Below are 19975 nucleotides of genomic sequence, written 5' to 3' on the forward strand. Positions count from 1 at the left end.
AGTTTTGACCTGCACCATCTCCAGCCCTCCCATCTCACCAAAATCTGGTCACACCAACAGATTTTGTTCTCCCTCCACTTGGTGCTGACTCAATCACAACTGGGTTGGTGGAAGAGGAAGTGGCAAGGTGGACCTCTTAGGCATTATTGTACAGGAAACAAAAATGCTGGCTTTAGCCAATGACAGAGTGGCCTGCACTGTGGTGCCCCGTTGGGTACAGCCTGCTGGCCCTGTGCACCCAACACGAGGTCTCCATTCTGAAGTTCTGACAGTGACCATGCACCTAACTTTCCACAGGCTCTCAAAGCAGCCCTCACAACCGCAGCCAAGTGCTTTTATGTACAGCAGCTTGCTGTGTCCTCCAGGCTGGAGTACAGAGGCGCAATCATAGCTCACTGCAACCCCAAGCTCAAGTGATCCCCCTGCCTCAGCCTCCCAAGTAGCTAGGACTACAGGCGTGTGCCACCATGCCCATCTAGTTTTTAAAAGTCTTTTGTAGAGATGGGGGTCTCACTATTTTGCCCAGGCTAGTCTTGAACTTCTGGTTTCAAGTGATTCTCCTGTCTCAGTCTCCCAAAGTGCTGGGATTATAAGCAAGAGCCACTGCCCCAGCCTGCAGCGCTTTTTAAAAATGCTGCTTGGATGACAGAGATTTCCTGTGCACCTGTGACTCCTCCAACAGCACTGCACACCCATGACCTGCCCCAAGTGGGCTGTGGGTTTGGGGATGGGAGCACAGCAAATCACAGGATGGCCATGTGACCGGCAATCTGCCGCTTTTAAAATATACCATTTATTGCTTAGATGGTTTGATACAGAACAGCTTTCTTCTCATTCTGAATTTGGAAGTTCTATACAACTGAATATAAAGAGGAACAAAAAGTACCAAAACCAAACTTGTGATTCTCTGTTCATGTGGCATAAACCAGTTTTGTACATAACATGTAGCAGCAGTTTTTAAGTTCCCTTTAGAAAAATATGAATTCTACAAATTATTGTTTCCTGTTTAATGCATGGGCTGAAATCACTAGGATCAATTTCCTTCTGAAGAAAGTGGAGAGCACAGAGACGAACAGAGGATCAGAACGTATGGTGAATCTTTCCGAAACCGGCATCCGACTGTTACGTAGCTTCCCCAGTGATGCTTGGAAAACAGCCCTCTGGGTTTTCTTTTGTTTTCACAGCCAGGTGTTTCATGTAGTGATTGAATCTCAGCATCATGTCCATTAATCAATGAGGAAAAAAAAAAAAAAAACGAGAGAAAAAACTTGCACCTCAAAAAACTTTTCAGAAGATCCATATATATATATTTTTTTGTAAAAGCCCTGAGAGAAGGAGAAAGAGAATCAACAAAATGTATAGAAACAAATTAGCTGGACATGCAAACTAAGCTATGATTCACCCAGAGTTCAAACAAATCACAAATTTCACAGTTTAATATTGGGGGGGTGGAGGGAGGGCAAAAACAACAAACAAATAACACGTTTCTCCACCTCACTAATGTGGCAAGACCTTATTGACTATGAGGGTACAGATCAAGGCTAAGTAAAGCTTTAAATCAATAGTGATTATTGCGAGCGGCAGCCCGGGCTACACACGTCGCTGGGAGCTGATTACTGCTACATCTCACCGCAGCGTAGAGTTTAGTCACAGCTTCTCCCCACAATATTGCGAGTTTAGTGTGGAGAGTCGCAAAGAAAAAACATAAGAAACCCCAAATAATAATAACAAAAATAACAACAAAAACTGTAATAATAATAAAAAAAAAGCCTAAGGGATGTATGAACTGGTTTTAACTAAGTAGACCAAGAAATCATTGGTTCTGATTTGCATTCATCTCTACATTAAATAAAACCTTGTTTTTAAACTGGTTCATACATCCCTAATACAGTTAAAAGTCATATATACCGCAACCTTTTTTCCTTTCATATGCAAAGATATCACTTTTCATTATCTCAAGAATATCTATCTTCCTTTGAAGTCTGGGAGGTTGGATTTCAGAAATCAGTGAGGTGGTGGAGAGAAAGGGGCGTGCATGTTTCTGTGAGAACAAGTCTAAGAAAAGGAGGAGCATGTGGGGCCAGAAAAGGCCTGGGGAAGGAAGCTAGGGCACAGGGGTGCCTCCCCAGGGGAAGGCAAGAGGCTCCACGCACTGCAGCAAGCCAGGAGTTCCCGGCAGCAGGCTGCCTGGGCTCCCCCTGGCCCTGAGGTCTTGGCTGAGAGACCAGAAGCTCAGTTGCAGTGGACTATATTCTCCTCCCTGTGGGCAGCGACACTAAGGGAAGTCTATTGCCTGCATGAGTAAAAAGAATCCTGCTTTTTTGCAACCAGGGGTTTCAGCTATTTAAGAAACTAGAAACAGCACATTTATCTTCAAGCACCAACCCCACATTGCAGGAAGGTAAATATAAATCTATTTCTCATCTGACATCTTGCATGTGTAGTTTTATTACCAGTAGTAGTATTTCCTCGCTTTGCAAATGACAGTAGCACAGCTGGGGAAGGCTTGGATTGGGCTTAGCGGGAAGACTGGGAATACCTCACACATGAGTAACGTGCCTGGTCACTGGGTCACTGCTTTGCTTTCTCCAAAGCCATCTCTGCAGTGCTCCGGGCACAACCCTGGCTTCTCGATGCCCGTTCCCTGGATGCACACATCCTCACTCCACCCTCTCTGAGCTGCTCCTGGGCCATGCTTGGGAAGACTGCTCATGGCCAAATTCTGCAGTGACGGAAGAAAGGCTTGTCTCAGTACAGTAGAAGAGCTACCACCCGAAGGTGCCAACCACAGCCGCAGGCACACGTTTACTCGGGGACCTGGGTGTGGCACAGGTCTCCCAGGACAAATATTGCCCATTTGATTCTGCTGACTGCAGAGACCAGCAAACTGATGAACTAAAAATAATAATAATATTAATAATACATATACTAAAAGGGAAAGGGGACAATCAAATATATGCTATCCGTGCATGTTTTCCATAGGTTAAGATGCCAGGGGAGTAACTCTTCTCTGTAGTTAAGAGCGGATGTCTTGAAACTCGAACAGTGACCATGTCTAACGCTGACAGAGTGGAAACGGACAGGAGGCTGAAGCTAGACTCTTTCCTGGTTTTGGCTTGAAACCATATTGGAAACCTTCATTAACCACATCCTGTAATACCAAGGACCAGATGACAACTCCACCATGAAGCACACAGAAAAAAAGGAAAATGTCTATTTGAGAAATTATCATCTTATCCATCTCTCCTCTGGTCATTTACATGAAATTCACATCATTTTCTTCCAGTTATTGGCTATGGGTACCCAAGGGTATGTTTTTTCCTTCTGTTTCCAGCTCACAGAACAAACGGTGCTATCACAGATTCACAAGAACAAGCTCACACACACCAATATAAAATAACGCTAATGCTCAAATGAAGAGGTCCTCTCCAGCCAATTCATTATATTTGTCTTAAGAAGTCATTTTGGAAAAATATAACACCCATGATGATATGGAGAGATCCGGTAAGTAGTGAAGGCACTGGAATCGGCAGGGGCTGGGGCCTCCCACGCAGGCTGCGGTGAGGCTATGGCACTGAGTGAGCGGCCACACTCCTGCTTGTCTCTCTCACTCACTCTCTCTTAATCCCCAACAGCGGAAGGGAACTGAGGAAACCCCACGAAGTATAGACTTGCGATGCTTTGCTCTGCTGGCTTTTGTCTGTGCTGAGGGGGGCTGAGGCTGTCACTCCATCCCCAGGAGCTGTGAGGCACCGTCAGCCGTGGCCAGGATGGCGTGGGCGGGCCTCTTGCTGCAGGGCTCCAGCAGGTCCTGCCCCAGGGCCGCAGGGCTCTCTGGGTTAAGGTCACCCTGGCCAGGCTCGGATGCTCGCCCTGCTGTGATCTTCTCTTCCCTGTGGCTGCAGTCCTTGGTGGCACTGGCCAAGCCCTCCTTCCGGTTCCGGGTGATGGCCATGTGGTTGCTGGCATTGGGAGCCAGCTCAGCTTCATTCTCCGAGATGGGGTTGTTTCCGCTGTGGGTGGACTCGTTCTCGCTGTCCTCCTCACCCCGCTCATCCTTGTCACTGTCCTTCCCATGGTGTTTGGCATGCCTGGCTTTCTGGTGGATCCGCTGGTGGCGAACCAGGCTGTGCTTCAAGGTGAAGGTTCGCTCGCAGGTCTGACATTTGTATGGCCTTTCCCCTAAAACAACGGAAGAAAGAAAATATGTCCATTAACCAAAAGGCACCAGTACCCGCCTACCCTGCTCTGCACAGGAAGAGTGAGGCTCCTGGGCTGTGTGCAGGGGGCCAGGACTCCTTCCTACTCAGTCAGAGGCCTCTTACTTGAACCAGCAAACTGAGGATAGACAATCAGTTTGCTGGTTCAAGCTCTCAATTTGAGACGTTCCTTCTGATTGCTCTCTCAATCCACGCACTCTACATACTGATCCAGAAAACTTGAGTCTAGAAGCAGAACCCTCAGGAGATGTGCAGACTGGCCTCAACTGGAGCCTGGGAAGGAATCTAGAGGGGACCCCTCCCAGGGCTCTGCATGGACAACAGCACCTAAGTCCAGGCACCAGGTACCCTCTGCATTGTGATGTGGTGCAGGAGGGGTTTCCTGATGGATCACATGCCAGGTTCAGGGCAGTAGGGCCCACCAGGCTTGTTGGGAGCCCAGGAATAACCCTCTTCTGAGAGCCAAGGACCCTGGGCAGAGCCTACTGCACTGGATTGGGGGACATGTGTTCCCTGTGGGCTATGGCTGTGACAGGGAGGGAAGCTGCAGCTGAGAGGAGGGACTGGGGTTATTTTGGAAGAAAAAAGGGTGTGTCTCTTGACTTTATAAGCATATCCGGGTCTTTGTGCCAAAGTAACCACCCCTGCTCTGAGGTCTGTAGCCTCCACCCTGTAGGTGGTGGGTGAGCTCTAGGAGCAGTGTGAAGGGCAGTGGCTAAGGGTCCTGTACTCCTAGTCACTTCCGCTGGGCTGCATGGCTAAGAAAGGCCCTCCTGACCCTAACGGATTACCCATAGTGCCTGCTCCACAGCAGCCTGGGGCAGTGCCTGTCTTCCAGGCCACAGGACTACACAGGGCCAAGTGGCCCCAAATGCCCAGCCCAAGCATCCTCTCCTAGATACCTCTATGAAACAGGGCAGCTATCACCCCACTCTATGGATGGGAAGACAGGCTCAGCAGAGCTAAGAGATGGATACAGCACTCTCAAAAACACAACGGCCGAGGGCTCTCAAGTTACTTCCTGCCTGGCTGTTAAGAGGCCTGTAGGGTCTTCAACGGCTGAGGGCAATTCCTTAAAACTCCCTAGTTCACGGACGTAAAAGGGCACACCTGCAACGTAAGCAAACATTCTCCTGGTGGCCTCCGGCACCGTTTCAGGGGAGCTCCTAGGAAGGAGGTGCCCCACTTGCCTCCTCTTGTTGGGCTGGGGACCTGGCCTGCTCTGGTTACCTGTGTGGGAGCGCATATGCCGGGTCAGGTCCTGCAGCGACCAGAACCGCTTGTTGCACACACTGCAGACCTTCTTCCTCTTGTCTGCCTTGCTGGCCACGCTTTTGGGGATGTCTGTCTTTGGTTTCTTGTCATCATCACTCTTCTCCCAGGACCTCTTCTCAGCCGCGCCCTCCGCATCGGAGGGGCCCTCAGTCTCCTCCGAGGGCTTTTCTGCCGGGGCATCCTCGGCACCTGGGGCCGACTCTACCACCCCCGCAGGGGTCTCGGGGGGCTTTTCCTCCTGCTCAGGGGTGGGCTGGGGCCCCTCCTCCGCAGTGCTGACTCCATCGCCCTTCTCCTCCTTGGGCTCCTGGCGGCCGTGCGCTTTCCGGTGGCGGCTCAGGGTGCCCAGGAACTTGAAACTCTTCCCACAGGTGTCGCAGGCGAGCTTCTGCTCCTGCGCAGCCGCGCCCTCGGCGCTCGCCTCTCCCTCGCCCTCGGCCAGCTTGAAGTCCATGAACTTGCTGGCGAAGTCCAGGTCCAGGCTCTGGTTGCTGGCCGCGTCCTCCTCTAAGCCATCGGCGTCACCAGTGCTCTCCTCGGTGCCATGCGCTTCCTCCGGCTCATGGCTCTCCCGGGGCCCCTGCTCTTCCTGGTGCAAAGGCGAGACCGTTTCCATCTTAGCCTGCTCAGCGGGGGCATCCCTTGTGACATGCTGGAGTTCAGCGGTGCCCTCCGATGGCTGCCCTCTGTCATGCGAGGTGAGGTCTAGCACTTCGCCCACGGCGGCCGCTGTCTCTGCATCCGACTGGCTGTCTGCGGGGCAAGCACAGCGGGGAGGGCTCAGAGGGACGCCACCAGGTACGCCTGTGCCAGGGGCGCCGCCGGGATGGGCTAGACCCACGCTGGCAGCCTGAACCCCAAACCAGAGGGCTCCTTTCAACCCAAATCCTCACCACCCGTTACATCATCCCCTAGGAGGACCAAGATGACTCTGGGGACGTAATAAAGCAAAAAAAAAAAACAAAAAAAAAAAAGCAGCCTCCACATCACCTCTGTTGTGTTCGCAGGGCTGGCTGTGCCTCTGAACCCCTGGCTTCCACTGCCCCCCGCCCCCAGGAAGGTGTGAGTGACTCAGGCAGGGCAGACAGGGGCTATGAGATAGGAGGGATGCATTCCAGAGACTCGCAGCACTAGGGGGTTGAGGAAGCTGAGTTATGTTATTTTTCCAGTGCAAAGAGATCATACAAACATGCAACATACACAGGCCCACCCCCACTCCCAATCCTCCAAAGCATGGTCTCTGAAACTCAGGAAGTGACCCCAAGCCTGTATTCTGTGTATGATGCATACACTCTTGCCTGATGCTCATCTCCAGGTGGAGGCTGCAGAGGCCCAAGGGGGCGCAGGCAAGCCTGTAGGCTTCCCAGCTGTCAGCCTCCCAGGGGTGGTGGAAACCTTTCAAAGGAAGGGCACTCCTGATGTCAGGCGTGGCAATAGCACACAGGGAGGGGAACGGACTGTCAATGCCTGTGAATACAAGGGGTTCTGGGTACCAGGCATCTCACCTACCCTGACTTCCTATCTCTTGATTTATTCTTATCTGTCCATTCCCCTCAGGAAAACTGTATGTGGCTAGGCCAATAATTTTCAATGACCCTCTTAAAGGATGACACAGTTGCAATATTCATGACATGAAAGTGTCAAAAGACCTTTTCTTTACTAAGGTTGAAATAGGACTTAATAACTTCTTACAATTATGTGCTATGACAGTGCATCAGAAGCTGGTGGGACCTACCTATTTAGCCGCAGATTCTATGTCTGATTTATTTTTCAAGATGGAGTTTCGCCTTGTTGCCCAGGCTGGCATGCAATGATGTGATCTCTGCTCACTACAACCTCCACCTCCCGGGTTTAAGTGATTCTCCTACCTCAGCCTCCCGAGTAGCTGGGATTACAGGTTCCCACCCACCATGCTCAGCTAATTTTTGTATTTTTAGTAGAGACGGGGTTTAATCATGTTGACCAAGCTGGTCTCGAACTCCTGACCTTGTGATCTGCCCACCTCTGCCTCCCAAAGTGCTGGGATTACAGGTGTAAGCCACTGCACCCGTCCACTGTCTGATATATTACTGCAGGGATTCAGAAGTTCCTCTGAGAATCAGGTGGATGAAAGTCATTGTTTTGTAGCACAAGTACAAGATGCCCCTCCCTCAATAGGCCAGATGTGATTGCAGTCCTTGAGCTAGCAGATTCACCCACTTAACCTGGATTCTCACTTAATGTGATCAGGCATAACTACAATGTCAACGTGCATCCATCACTCCTCCTCAATGTCATATGCTCGATTATATGCCATCAAAGCAGTCAGGGGGGTGGGATAAGGAGCTGTCCTGTCCCCTCCTGAGGTCCGAGTAGATACTACCTATTGTTCACACCTGCTTGGGGCTTTAGGCTTACCCAGAGCCATTTGCATAACGCATCCACTTACTTCATTTCACCTCATTAGTTTTACAACTGTCTGCACTTTTTGGCAGCCACTGTTTGGGTATCTCAAAGAGATTTCAGAAGGAAATAATTATGGTATGAATTTTTTTTTTGGACAGAGTTTCGCTCTTTTGTGCAGGCTGGAATGCAATGGTGTGATCTTGGCTCACTGCAACCTCCACCCACCAGGATTCAAGTGATTCTCCTGCCTCAGCTTCGCGAGTAGCTGGGATTACAGGTGCCTGCCACCATGCCGACCATTTTTTGTATTTTTAGTACAGATGGGGTTTCACCATTTTGGCCAGGCTGGTCTCGAACTGCTGACCTACGTGATCCACCCGTTTCGGCCTCCCATAGTGCTAGCGTTATAGACGTGAGCCGCCCTGTCTGGCCATGAATATAAAATTTTAAAGAAGAAATGATTTTGGAAAATTATCTAAAACCTTAAATATATGAGTCCTGAGATATACACACCAATGTCTGGGTCACATTCCAAGAAAAAACTAGACTTCATTTTCTTGAATCATTTCAACAGACATCATCTGTAGAATGGATATTGGTATAAACTCTAGAATATAAATACAAAATGCTCAATTTGTTTGTTGGCATTGTGGGTAATCTCCCTCCCTAGAGTCAGGGTCTCCCTATATTGGCCCAGGCTGGTCTCAAACTCCTGGGCTCAAGGGATTCTCCTACCTTCACCTCCCAAAGTGCTGAGGTTATAGGCATTAGCAACCGTGCCTGAACTTTTTAGGAAAAAAAAAAAAAAATTTTTTTTTTTTTTTTTTTGAGATGGAGTATTGCTCTGCCACCCAGGCTGGAGAACAGTGGCGAGATCTTGGCTCACTATAACCTCCACCTCCCTGGTTCAAGCAATTTTCCTGCCTTAGCCTTCCGAGCAGCTGAGATTACAGGGGTGAGCCACCAGGCCCAGCTAACTTTTGCATTTTTAGTGGACCAGGGTTTCACCACGTTGGCCAGGCTGGTCTCAAACTCCTGACCAAAGTTCTCGGATTACAGACATGAGCCACTGCACCCAGCCGGTAATTTTTAAAAGAAGGTTTAATCTCTGGTTACTTCCTCTTTGTCCCAGTATATCCTAGGCTACTTCTATTAATTGTTTTTCTTTCAGCAAATAACATGCATTACTTTAACTGCATAGAACATATAAGATGATAAACCTTAAAAAATTAAAATAAAATTTGAAACCAAACCCAAATAAATATACTAAGATTAAATTGTTTCTGCTTTTGGGCCCTTCCTTTGCATGGATAATGGAGAGAGATCACCTGGAGTAAAATGAAAAGCCAACTCCCTTTGACCTGGGGCTTGGTTGTATTCTACCCAACTCCCACTAGGTGGAGGGTTTTAGCAGGGTAGGCTGTGCCCTTCACATTCTAAGCAAAGACTGATTTTTTTTTATCAGTGATTCTCGTGAACAAAAAACTTCACCTCTTCACATATCATGAATAGCCAACCTATTAAAGCCAGGTGCTTTGTAATCCCCACTCTCAACACCCAGCCTCCCAAATGCAGGTAGCTGAGCTGATGACTTTTTATAAGCAATGCTACCTTAAAAATATACAGTTCTCTCCTCTCCCTGTAAGTCCCTCGGTTTGTGTTGTTCAACAACTGAGAAAACAACTAGAGGAAGCAGAAGAAATCCTGGTAGATAATAAACCTGCAGCCCCTCCTACAGGACAGTGGAGGCATCCCTAGTCAGCTCAACAATTAAAAATCTAGTGCTTCCTAAAATTACATGTGACTCAACCGATGTGACAGACTACCAACCTAAGCAATTACCTAAGCAGGGGTGCCTCTGTGGGGGAAGCCACTGTGTCTGCACTCTATCCAAATCATTCGAGAACTGAGAGGGTTTCCTGAGGTGCAGTCCATGCTGGTACATGGGACTTCTGGACTGGTAAAGGTGGCCACCATTAAGGGAGAGTTTAAACACTTTTATGTTTTTATGGATTAAAAACAGCCCCAGGTAGGTGCCTATGAATGCAAAGATGAGGCATCACTGGAGGAAGGACCAAGGGTATATCCCTCAAGGGCCGAAGGGGCCAGGGTGCCTCTCAGTCCAGGACAGTGAATGAAGAATTTCCATTGAAATTTGAATATTCAAAATAGATCTTTAAGGGAGAACTGCCCTCACTGTGGCATTTTTAAAAAGCATTCTTTTGGGGGAATATCTGGAGAACATTTTCATGAAAGACCTCATGTGACTGAAAAAAGACCATGGGCCGGGTGTGATGGCTCACACCTGTAATCCCAGAGCTTTGGGAGCCGAGGCGTGTGAATCACAAGGTCAAGAGCTCGAGATCATCCTGGTTAACAAGGTGAAACCCCGTCTCTACTAAAAACACAAAAAACTTAGCTGGGTGTGGTGGTGCGTGCCTGTAGTCCTAGCTACTCGGGAGCCAATGAGGCAGGAGAATCGCTTGAACCCAGGAGGTGGAGGTTGCAGTGAGCTGAGACTGTGTCACCATCTCGGAAAAAAAAAAAAAAAAGAAAAGTCAGACCTGCATTAAAAAGCATGTTGAGAAATTTTAAGAAAAATGACACCTAGACATATAAGCCTAGAAAACCCCTCAAGGGCTTCTTTGGTCATTTCCTTTTTTTTTTTAAGTGGTCTTCTTTCAAAGCCTTACTTTTTAAACTTCATGTTGGGGGGAGCCCAGAATGAAGCCTTCACCCCATGCCCATCAAGCTCACCTGGTTTTTAAAATCCTCCTTGAAATCACTAAATTCTGCCTCCCTGACCTCCTTTCTTCTCTCCCACTTAGATCTCAGTCCCCTTTCTAACCATGGACTGTGACCACAACTAAACCAAAATTTTCTCTTTGCTGGTTTCACATTACAACTTTCACTGACTTTTCTTTTTCTAGAGGCTTTGTCCCTTCAAGAAAAACTATATAACTTCCGGGGGTGGGGGTGGAGGTGGGAAAAAGCTTTGCCGAGATTTGGAAAACAAAACTTATGACTGCAAACTTATAAATATACTTGGTGCTGAACCGAAGCTAAGACCATACATTCCGACTCAGCTTTGTGTCTGCACGTCAGCAAGAGCCCCAGCCTTTGTTCTTCCCTTATGATAAAGAAGCTGAATGCAAAATACATCCAGCACAGAGTTACTAAGCCTTATTTGTAAACATGGAAACCCAAGGGCTCCCTCTCAACTCCTTCAGTTACTAGCTGCTTTCCCTACTGTGGGACGACTATGGGAAGACCACAAGGCCGCTTTCTAAACCAGACTCAAAGAAAATGTTCCAGACTAACAGGTAATGTGGTGGCCGATGGTTAAACGTTAACAGGCTGGTCTGCAGCAAACACGTGCCTGTCAGCACTGGTGTACACTTCCTGTGGGTTGCACTGCAGGCCATCTTTGGCTGACAGGGGTCCAAGTTAGGGGAAGATTCCGTGCGCACCCAAGTCTTTCTTCACTCAAAGATCCTGGTGAGTTACGTGGTGGAAGCTGGGGAAGCAGTATAAGCAAACCAGCTTACACTTTCGTACCTTTAGAGGGTCTGATCTAGACTGGCAGCTAAGCAGTCAAGAGCACTCATAGTTGGTTTCACTAGGGCTCAGTGGGAGGCACAGGGAGGGGCAAAGGTTGGCCTCTCCACTTCAGAGGCAGCCTGCACCCCTGTTACTAAGGACAAGGGGGCTGAGATTAATATCCAACCCTTTGTCCACACTGACGTCTGAGGCAGGCGTGCCTCCCAACTATAGGGTACCCCATATCTCCACCCTAGTCTGAGGAACAGAAGTCACAGGATGCAATTACAACCCTAGAAAAACATAGCTGGGTGATCTCTTTGCAGCCATGAAGTAGTGTCAGACTTTCAAGACCTGCAGAACTGGACCGAGCACCAAAATGCTGTCCCTGTTACTAACCAGTGCCAGCTGGCGGGGTGTCTAAGTGGCCTGCAGCAGGCTGGTTTTGGTTTGCTCTTGGGGGTGAGGATGGAGAACCCCAGCAGTCCAAGCGGATGGAGTGTACTGATAGAGGACATGAGTAAATTCAGAAACTGTAAGGGAAAAAAGGTGGCAGAAGACGTATCAGGCAGCCGTTAATTGCTCTTTGGGTGCTGCAGGGAGGAAGCACACATCAGCACAGGAGAATAATACCCGGATTCAGGTCAAGCAGAGATGTGATTAAAGAAAGGACATGCACAGTGCTTTTTCAAACAAGGACACAGTTTTATACCAGGAAGAGTTATTGAAAAGAAGAACACCACATCCCTCCGTGCCCCTCCCAGTCAAGGGCTCAGCACCCCTAGGTTCCTCCGATACCCTGACATCCCAGAAAGCCCAGGCCTTCTCCCAAGGAGGCTGAAGAGCTCCCCTAAGCTTTAAGGTTTCACATCCCCTTTAGATGAGTTTATACCCAGGGCTGAACTTGTAGGCCTTCCTATATATCCCACCTCCCAATATTGAGAACAAAGGCCTCTTCTGCCAGAAGGGTGACAGATCTTCCCTAGCAGCCCTGAGAGTCACCGAGGGGCACTGTCACTGTTTCCTGCTGTATGTCTAGGTGATCTGACCCAGAAGTCACACTCCCTCCCAGTCATCAGTAGGGCCCACCTTTCTATTAATAGGCTGCGGGCTCCGAATCCTACAGAGACAGGACAAGCAGCTCCACAGCTTGGACTGGAGTTTGCTACAACTCTGAACTGAACTCCTATCTCTCCCTCTCTCTGGGTTCTCATTCACCTGGCGGCACTACCTGTGCTATCATGGGATCCAACATCACTCTCTTTTGACTGGGGGATAAGCCCGTTTCTTCTCAGGGAACAGGTGGTAACTCCGTGTTTGCGCAACTGGTGGCGTTCACAGTTAGATTTGGTAGAAAAGAAGGCATCGCATTTTTGACAAGGGAAGGGTTTCTGACCTGAAGCAGGAAAAAAAATATATATTTATCTGGCTTTCTACTGCAATGGAAAAGAAAAGTTGCTTTCGTTTATTCTCTGGGATCACTGGCAGTTGTTCCCCCTCCTCCACCCCTTACTTTTAAGAAAATTAACAAAACACATTAAAAAAAGAAAAAAAGAGAACATCAATGACTAAAATGATCATTCTCCCTTTTCCTAAGTGGAATGGAATATAAATTTTTGTCATTAAAATACTAAAAGAAATGAAACTAAAATATATACATTTAAAGTAAAATAATGGTATATTGAAATATTAAATAATGACAAGAAAAAATAAAAGTGAATAAAGAGATTTTAGAGCACAGCAAGAAAACACATATATTCCATCACAAAGAGAAAGACGACCTCTAACAAGTTCTAGTGTGGCAAGGACACCGTAATATGGATGTTAGGAAATCCAATGGGGAACCCCTGGGTATCTTTGGGGGCCCATGAAGAGAAGTCAGGTTGAACCCCCAGCCAGGGTGGCCAGTCCTCCTTCCTGGTCTTGGTGGCTGTGTCCCTCCCACAGGAGAATGGCGGCAGTAAGTTCTGACTTCCCAGGACAACTCCTGTCTGACTTGCCAAGACATCCTGCAGTGACCTCTGCTCAAGGTCACTGTGATCCTAGCTGGCAAGAGTCAGGAGGTCTTCTCATTACATTAAAGGTTCTTTGTTCCCCCTGCTCCAAGCCTGGTTGCAAATGAGTGACCAATACATGACTATGTCTACATTACATCATGTGCTCCACTCAACAGATGTGCATGTGAAGAGGACACACTGACAGCCCTGCCTCACCGCTAGACCCATCCCAAATGCAGATAGGTGAGCCACTGTGAGAGGCACAGTCCCCTCCTGCTTCAGTCTGCCTACCCTATCCTTTTACTTTGATTCCTCTATGCTATAAACATCATGTTTCAAAATGCAATCCAGGCTCCTCTGCAACTTGTCCTAAGTTTGTGTCGATGTATGTGAGGGAGAAAGAAAGCACAAGGGAAAACAGATGAGGAGAAAAAGAGCAACAGGGAAGGGATCAGGAGCCTTCAGGAGATGGAAGTCAGTGGTGCATCATTTGTGTATCACTGAATTCTTCCCTTTCTCCCAAGTTGCTAGAGTCCAAGGTCCCAGTTGCTAATGTTACAGGGTAAAAGGTTTTATGTATTAACCAACATGACTTTAGAGCTGGGGCCCAGTACTTTTTGTCTCATAACCTTGGGATTGCCACAATTAAACACAGCTCCCTGGAAGCACAGATCACAGGGGCCTCCGGTGTTCGTTTAATGTCCATAGAAGTCTGAACTAGTGCAGGTGCCCAAGGCCATGCACCCCCCTGCAAATGCACAGCAAGGGCCTGGCACCTGGAGACCAGTCAGAAAGGGTCATGTGTTTTCCCAGGGGAAGGAAGGACTAGCCTTGACAGGCACTGCTGTGTCATATGACTCTAGGGGGCGCCATTCGTACAGAGCCTGAAGGTGTGGACCTGGCCCTGCCCCCATGACAGCATGGCCACAATTTCACATCAGGAGTAATAATCAGAGATAGGGGACATTGATTCCCTCCTGAGCTGAAAGGCCCTTTTAGACGATGCTTACAAATCTCCTTGTGAGCTTTTAACAAAAAAGATGCTTGCAACAATCAAAGACCACAAAGGGCAGAATCAGAAACCCAGAAACCCATCCCAGCCTGTGTGCTTCTGAGGAGCTCCACAAGGCACCCTAAACAGAAATGGAGAACCCACTGACTGCTTTCAGGGTCTCATTTCATTCTATAGGTGTTTTCTGCTAAATTTACTTTTAAAACATTCACATTTTTAAAAAAGTATGAATAGCTGTATTTACAGTGTTTATGGTGCACCTTCCAAATTACTTCTTGCCGTCATGCATGCTGGCTCATGCCTGTAATCCCAACATTGTGGGAGGCCAAGGTAGGCAGATCACTTGAGGCCAGGAGTTCAAGACCAGCCTGGCCAACACGGTGAAAACCCATCTCTACTAAAAATATAAACATTAGCGAGGCGTGGTGGTACACACCTGTAATCCTAGCTACTTGGGAGGCTGAGATGCAAGGATCGCTTGAGCCTGGGATGCAGATATGTAGTGAGTAGAGACTGCCACTGTACTCTAGCCTGGGCAACAGAGAGACTGACTCAAAAATAAAATAAAATGAAAAAAATTACTTCTTGTTTTTCATTTAAAATTGAGCAAAGTATCTAATAATTTCAAGTAAAAATGAAGTACTTTTAACATTTTATTGTCAAAAGACAACATTCCTGCTTCTGAGTCTGGCCAGATTGAGAAGAGGAAAACAAGAAGCTACTATGACAGGAATCTTAATTTCAAAGAAAATGATCGGCTTCTCCATGGTTTACTCTGTAATTTCCACATTAGTGAGTGTGTCACCTTTACTATTGGTTAGGACTGCCAGGCTGACGTCCTCATGAGAAAGTCCCTATTACTGCTAAATTCAGAAAACAATCCATGATGCCAAAGTATTGCATCAAATTATGAAGGTTCCCAAAATGACATAACTCACACGAGTCATTAAAAGATCACATTTCACTGTGTTAAGTCTGACTTTTTAATAGCAGTGGGCTCTCTGGATCGAAGGGATGCAGGAAAACATGGGCCCTTTTTAGTATTTTATAGTAACACAGGTTTCAAAAACACTTGTTGGCCAGTCATCTATATGGCAAGTAGCAAATGATTTTATTTGGTAGCTGCCATGAATGACTGCTTTAGGAGGAGTATTTGTAAAAGCACCTGTAACCACAGGGAATTACCTCCACACTCAGGACCTACAGCATTTGGTGAGCCCCAACATGAGTATTTAAACCAACAGCCAGCTGGGCAGAGTGGCTCATGTCTATAATCCCAGAACTTCGGGAGGCCAAGGGAGATGAATTGCTTGAGCCCAGGATTTCAAGGCAACATAGTGAGACCCTGTCTCTACAAAAAAATGTAAAAAATTAGCTAGGCATGGTGGTGTGCACTTGTAGTCCCAGCTACTTGGGGGGGCTGAGGCAGGAGGATCATTTGAACTCAGTGAAGAGTGATTACACCACTGTACTCTAGCTGGGGTGCCTGGGTGACAGAGCAAGACCCTGTCTTTAAAAAAAAAAAAAAAAAATCCCAAAAAAACAAAAACAAAAAACTGGCCAGTATTTACTCTCCCAGAACAGTCAAGAAATGAAAAGGGGCATTGGGGCAAGAGAAGAGTGAGCAGTGAGAATAGTTTGAAGAGGAGACTAGGACCTTGGCCACCAAGATGATCAAGAAAACAGAACTGAAAATACTTCTGTTTATTTTTCAGACAATGAAGGTTAAAAAGGTGGGGTCTAACTAGCACAGACAACCTTACAGTTGCTTTTCTTTCTGTTAACAAGATGACAGCCTAAGCCGCCCAGCTTCTCTCCATCGTTCCTCTACCCCTGTGAAGGCATCTTTTTTTGGGTATTTTCTCTCTGTATTTGGCAGAAGTGTACACAGGACTGGGTAAAAATGGCCAAAGCTGTCTTTTAAGAAAGCTAAAAGTAGCCAAATACAAGTGGTGTCCCAGGTGCTTTCCATGTTCAGGTTTGGACGATGCACCGACTGAAATTCTGACCCTCACTGCCAGGTAGGAGAAGGAAGGAGAGGGTGTGGGGGAAAGCCCCCCAGCTCAGAAAAGGCACTCAAAGCACCAGTGAGAATGTGAGCAAGCCAGGAAGCCCAGAACGGACATCCCAGAGTCCCAAGCTCATCAATGCAGGACAAGGAACCAGAGCAAAGGGAAGGAGGAAGAAAATGAGGACAGAGAGGCTGGAACAGACTGGCTGTGTTTTCTGGCACCCTCTCCTCCACCTGTGGCCTAAAAACACACGAGATGCTCCCAAGGGGTAAAGGCAGGAACAGTGCACTCTTGTTTCCTATGAGGTGGCACATTTAGGTACAGAAAGGTAAGGAACCAGGAACTGTCCTCATCAGCAGGAAACTATGGGCTGGGAGAGAGCTAGAGAGGAGTGGGAGGAGGAGGAAAGGCAGGTGCATGTGAACACTGTGCCAGGGGGTATGAAAAATGACAGTTACGCCAGCTTCCTCATCAGGTTCCTGGAACCTGAGCCGGGAACAAGAAAAGGTTGAGGCCACTTGCTCTTTGCCAGCAGCCAGCAGATACACCCCTCACTGGACAATGAATACCGGATCTGCTGCTTGCTGCCCCATTGAGGATTGGGTGGACTGGAGAACATGTGTTTGAGACAAAATAGAGACAGTATAGTAATTTGCTAAGCGGGTAGGAGGAGGCCAGCATTCAAGGTGTAGACAGTTTGTTTAAATGCAGTCCAAAACCGGATGCTACTCAATGCTTCTGGCTGGAATGCAGCTAGATTTTAACACTACACTCAAAAACACAAAACGGCCAGGCACGGTGGCTCACACCTGTGATCTCAGCACTTTGCAAAGCCAAGGAGTTGAAGATCAGCCTGGGTAACATAGTGAGACTTCGTCTCTACAAAACTAAAAAATTAGAAAAAAACAAAAATACCCCATAAAATATCTTCCCTGAATAACACCTTTGTTGGCAGGGTGGCTGCAGAGTCAATGTTTAACGTGTACACTTAAGGCTTTTTTCAGTTTTGGAGAGAGCATCTCATAGAAGCCTAGGCAGCCAAGGATCCATGTGGCTCTGAGTGACAGCAGAGCTGCCTACCAGGAAAAACATCTGATGGGGAAAGGGGGCCCATCAGATGACTTCCTAGGCTGCTTTCAGCTCTAATGCTTGATGAATGAAAAATGCTCTAACATGACACTGGATGTAGTGAAGTGCTCGATATAATATGATTTAGTGGTGGTGATGCTGAGCATCCCTGGAAGCTGAGAGTGAAGCACAGCAAAAAAGGTAATGAAGTTCAATGGGCACCAATCTTCATACACTGTCTATGCATGTGGCTAACACGATTCTGTAATCATTAAGTCTCAAATTAGTTAGTGACATTCTGATCCACAGCAGTGTCTCCCCTTATCTCAAACTACTTCCCAATCTTCTGCATGTGCACATGTGGGAACACAGGGAGGCATGGAAGTGCACTCTGCCCGCCTTCTGCCTTCACACAGAGGACATCCGGGGCACACACACCCTGACGGGGGCAGGACAGCCGCACAGAACCTGACCCTGGCTTGGAACAGTAGCTCCATCTCTTATTCCCTATATGGCTGTAGTCAAGTTGCTTAGGTCCTTAAGTAAACTTCAATTTCCTCACGGCAACAAGTGGATGACATCACCCTCACAGGACTGTCATGAAGACTAGCTCTACCGAGAACAGATTATTATAGTATACAGGGACTGGGCCAAAAAAGCAGACACATCTATCGAGGTTATCAGTAACTTTGAAGGCACAAGACGTAGAATGTTTATATTTATATCTACCCCATCCTATCTCAAACATACCTCCTGCTTTCTTGCTCAGTTTCAGATGCTACTAAATTTTAAGCCAATGCTGACATTTTGGCATTCCAAAGCCAGGCAATTATGACTGGAGTCACAAGTGGGAACACATATCAGGCATCTGCAAAGACCTGGGCACAACTCTTAAAAAAGGAAATACTGGAGGAGGAGGATGGGAGGCCAAGGAAGGGCAGGAGCCAGGCCAATCATCAGATCCAGACCATCTGCTTTCTGAAAAGTGGTAACAGAAAGACTCACTTCTCCACAGACTCTCAGTAGGCGACAAACAGGTGGCACCCAAAAAGGGTAACAAAATAGACTGCTGTAAGGGACACCTTCTACTGAAGATGCATTTTCTTTTCTGAACTGCTGTCTTCATTAGAATGGTTGCTTTACTTGTCAGGCTTAAGCTATTTCATCAGGGAGACAGTGGTCTGAAAGGGCGGCACATACTTTACAAATCTAGAAATCTTGGTTCTCCTTGAGTCCTCCCTGGATAGGCACTCCTGACTTGTTACTCCTTAATCCCTGGATTCGAGGACCCACCATACCAGAAAGAAATGCTTGTCTGTGAGGCAAGCTCTGGTGACCAGTGTAGCCTCTGAGAGACCTATCACTCCTAGATACGGCTTTCTCTGCCCCCCAGCTTCCTCTCCCTCCCCAGGCTCCATTCTGCACACTGTTCAGGTATCCAGGGGTGACTCCATGACCTCCCTCCTGCTGTTCCACCTCATCTAAGAGAAACAGCCTTTCATGAGCTTCTCCAAAGCTTTGTGGGATGATCAACTCTATGTAATGCGTTTCCACTTGGTTACATAGCACAGCTCACACCAATTCCCACAACCCACCCTCAACATCCTGTCATAAACCTCCTGACTACCTTGGGTTACCATATTTAGCGCAAAAAGAAAAACCCACAAAGAAACCAGGATGCCCGGAGCTAAATTTGAATTTTGGATAAACAAATAATTTTTTTAGTATATCTCAAGTACTACATAAAAATACTTATACTAAAAATTATTTGTTGTCTATCTGAAATTCAAATTTAACTGGTGTTCTGTATTTTATTTGCCAATCCAGTACCATTGGGTACTGGATTGGGCCCTATCTGTTTATTAATATTTTGGCTGTAAACTCCAAAAAGGTAAGGATCTCACTTAGTTTGCCCTTAGTTCAATGACATAAATCATTGAATACTGAGACTATTCACTGAGAAAATTCAGAAAATTATATTTCAGATGAGAGTTGTATTAGAAGTACCTGATAAAAAAATTATATTCCTATCCTAAACTTCTCTTTAAAAATCAAATTCTAGAAACTGACATTTGAAAAATACTTTTGGGCAGGCCGGGTGTGGTGGCTCATGCCTGTAATCCCAGCACTTTGAGAGGCCGAGGCGACCAGATCACCTGAGGTCAAGAGTTCGAGACCAGCCCGGCCAACACTGTGAAACGCCATCTCTACTAAAAATACAAAAATTGGCTGGGCATGATGGGGCACACCTGTAATCCCAGCAACTTGGGAGGCTGAGGCAGGGAAAATTGCTTGAACCGGGAGGCAGAGGTTGCAGTGAGCTGAGATTGTGCCACTGCACTCCAACCTGGGTGACACAGCGAGACTCTGTCTCAAAAAAAGAAAAATGCTTCTGGGACCAGGTGTGGGGCTCCTGTAATCCCAGCACTTTGGGAGGCACAGGCAAGAAAACTGCTTGAGCCCAGA

The 19975-nt window shown here is 47.3% G+C and overlaps 1 protein-coding gene across 24 annotated transcripts in view; it reads right to left on the reverse strand.

Moving 5' to 3' along the window:
• Positions 1-759: 759 nt before the first annotated feature.
• Positions 760-19975, reverse strand: part of RREB1 (ras responsive element binding protein 1) — a 203226-nt gene continuing 184010 nt past the window's right edge. For 11 of the 24 annotated variants that reach the window (XM_078368417.1, XM_035295013.3, XM_035295014.3 and 8 more), the window contains 3 exons: positions 12652-12816; positions 5451-6248; positions 760-4182 (listed from right to left, as the gene is read on the reverse strand). In XM_078368417.1, the coding sequence (XP_078224543.1) occupies positions 3725-4182; positions 5451-6248; positions 12652-12816 (1421 nt within the window). In that variant the 3' untranslated portion in view covers positions 760-3724. Of the gene's footprint in view, positions 4183-5450; positions 6249-11819; positions 11954-12651; positions 12817-19975 lie in introns of all 24 variants that reach the window. The other 13 variants (XR_013533771.1, XR_013533769.1, XR_013533770.1 and 10 more) reach the window with 4 other exon arrangements.

The sequence above is a fragment of the Callithrix jacchus genome, chromosome 4 (genome assembly GCF_049354715.1).
Source record: "Callithrix jacchus isolate 240 chromosome 4, calJac240_pri, whole genome shotgun sequence".
NCBI classification, from domain to species: domain Eukaryota; kingdom Metazoa; phylum Chordata; class Mammalia; order Primates; family Cebidae; genus Callithrix; species Callithrix jacchus.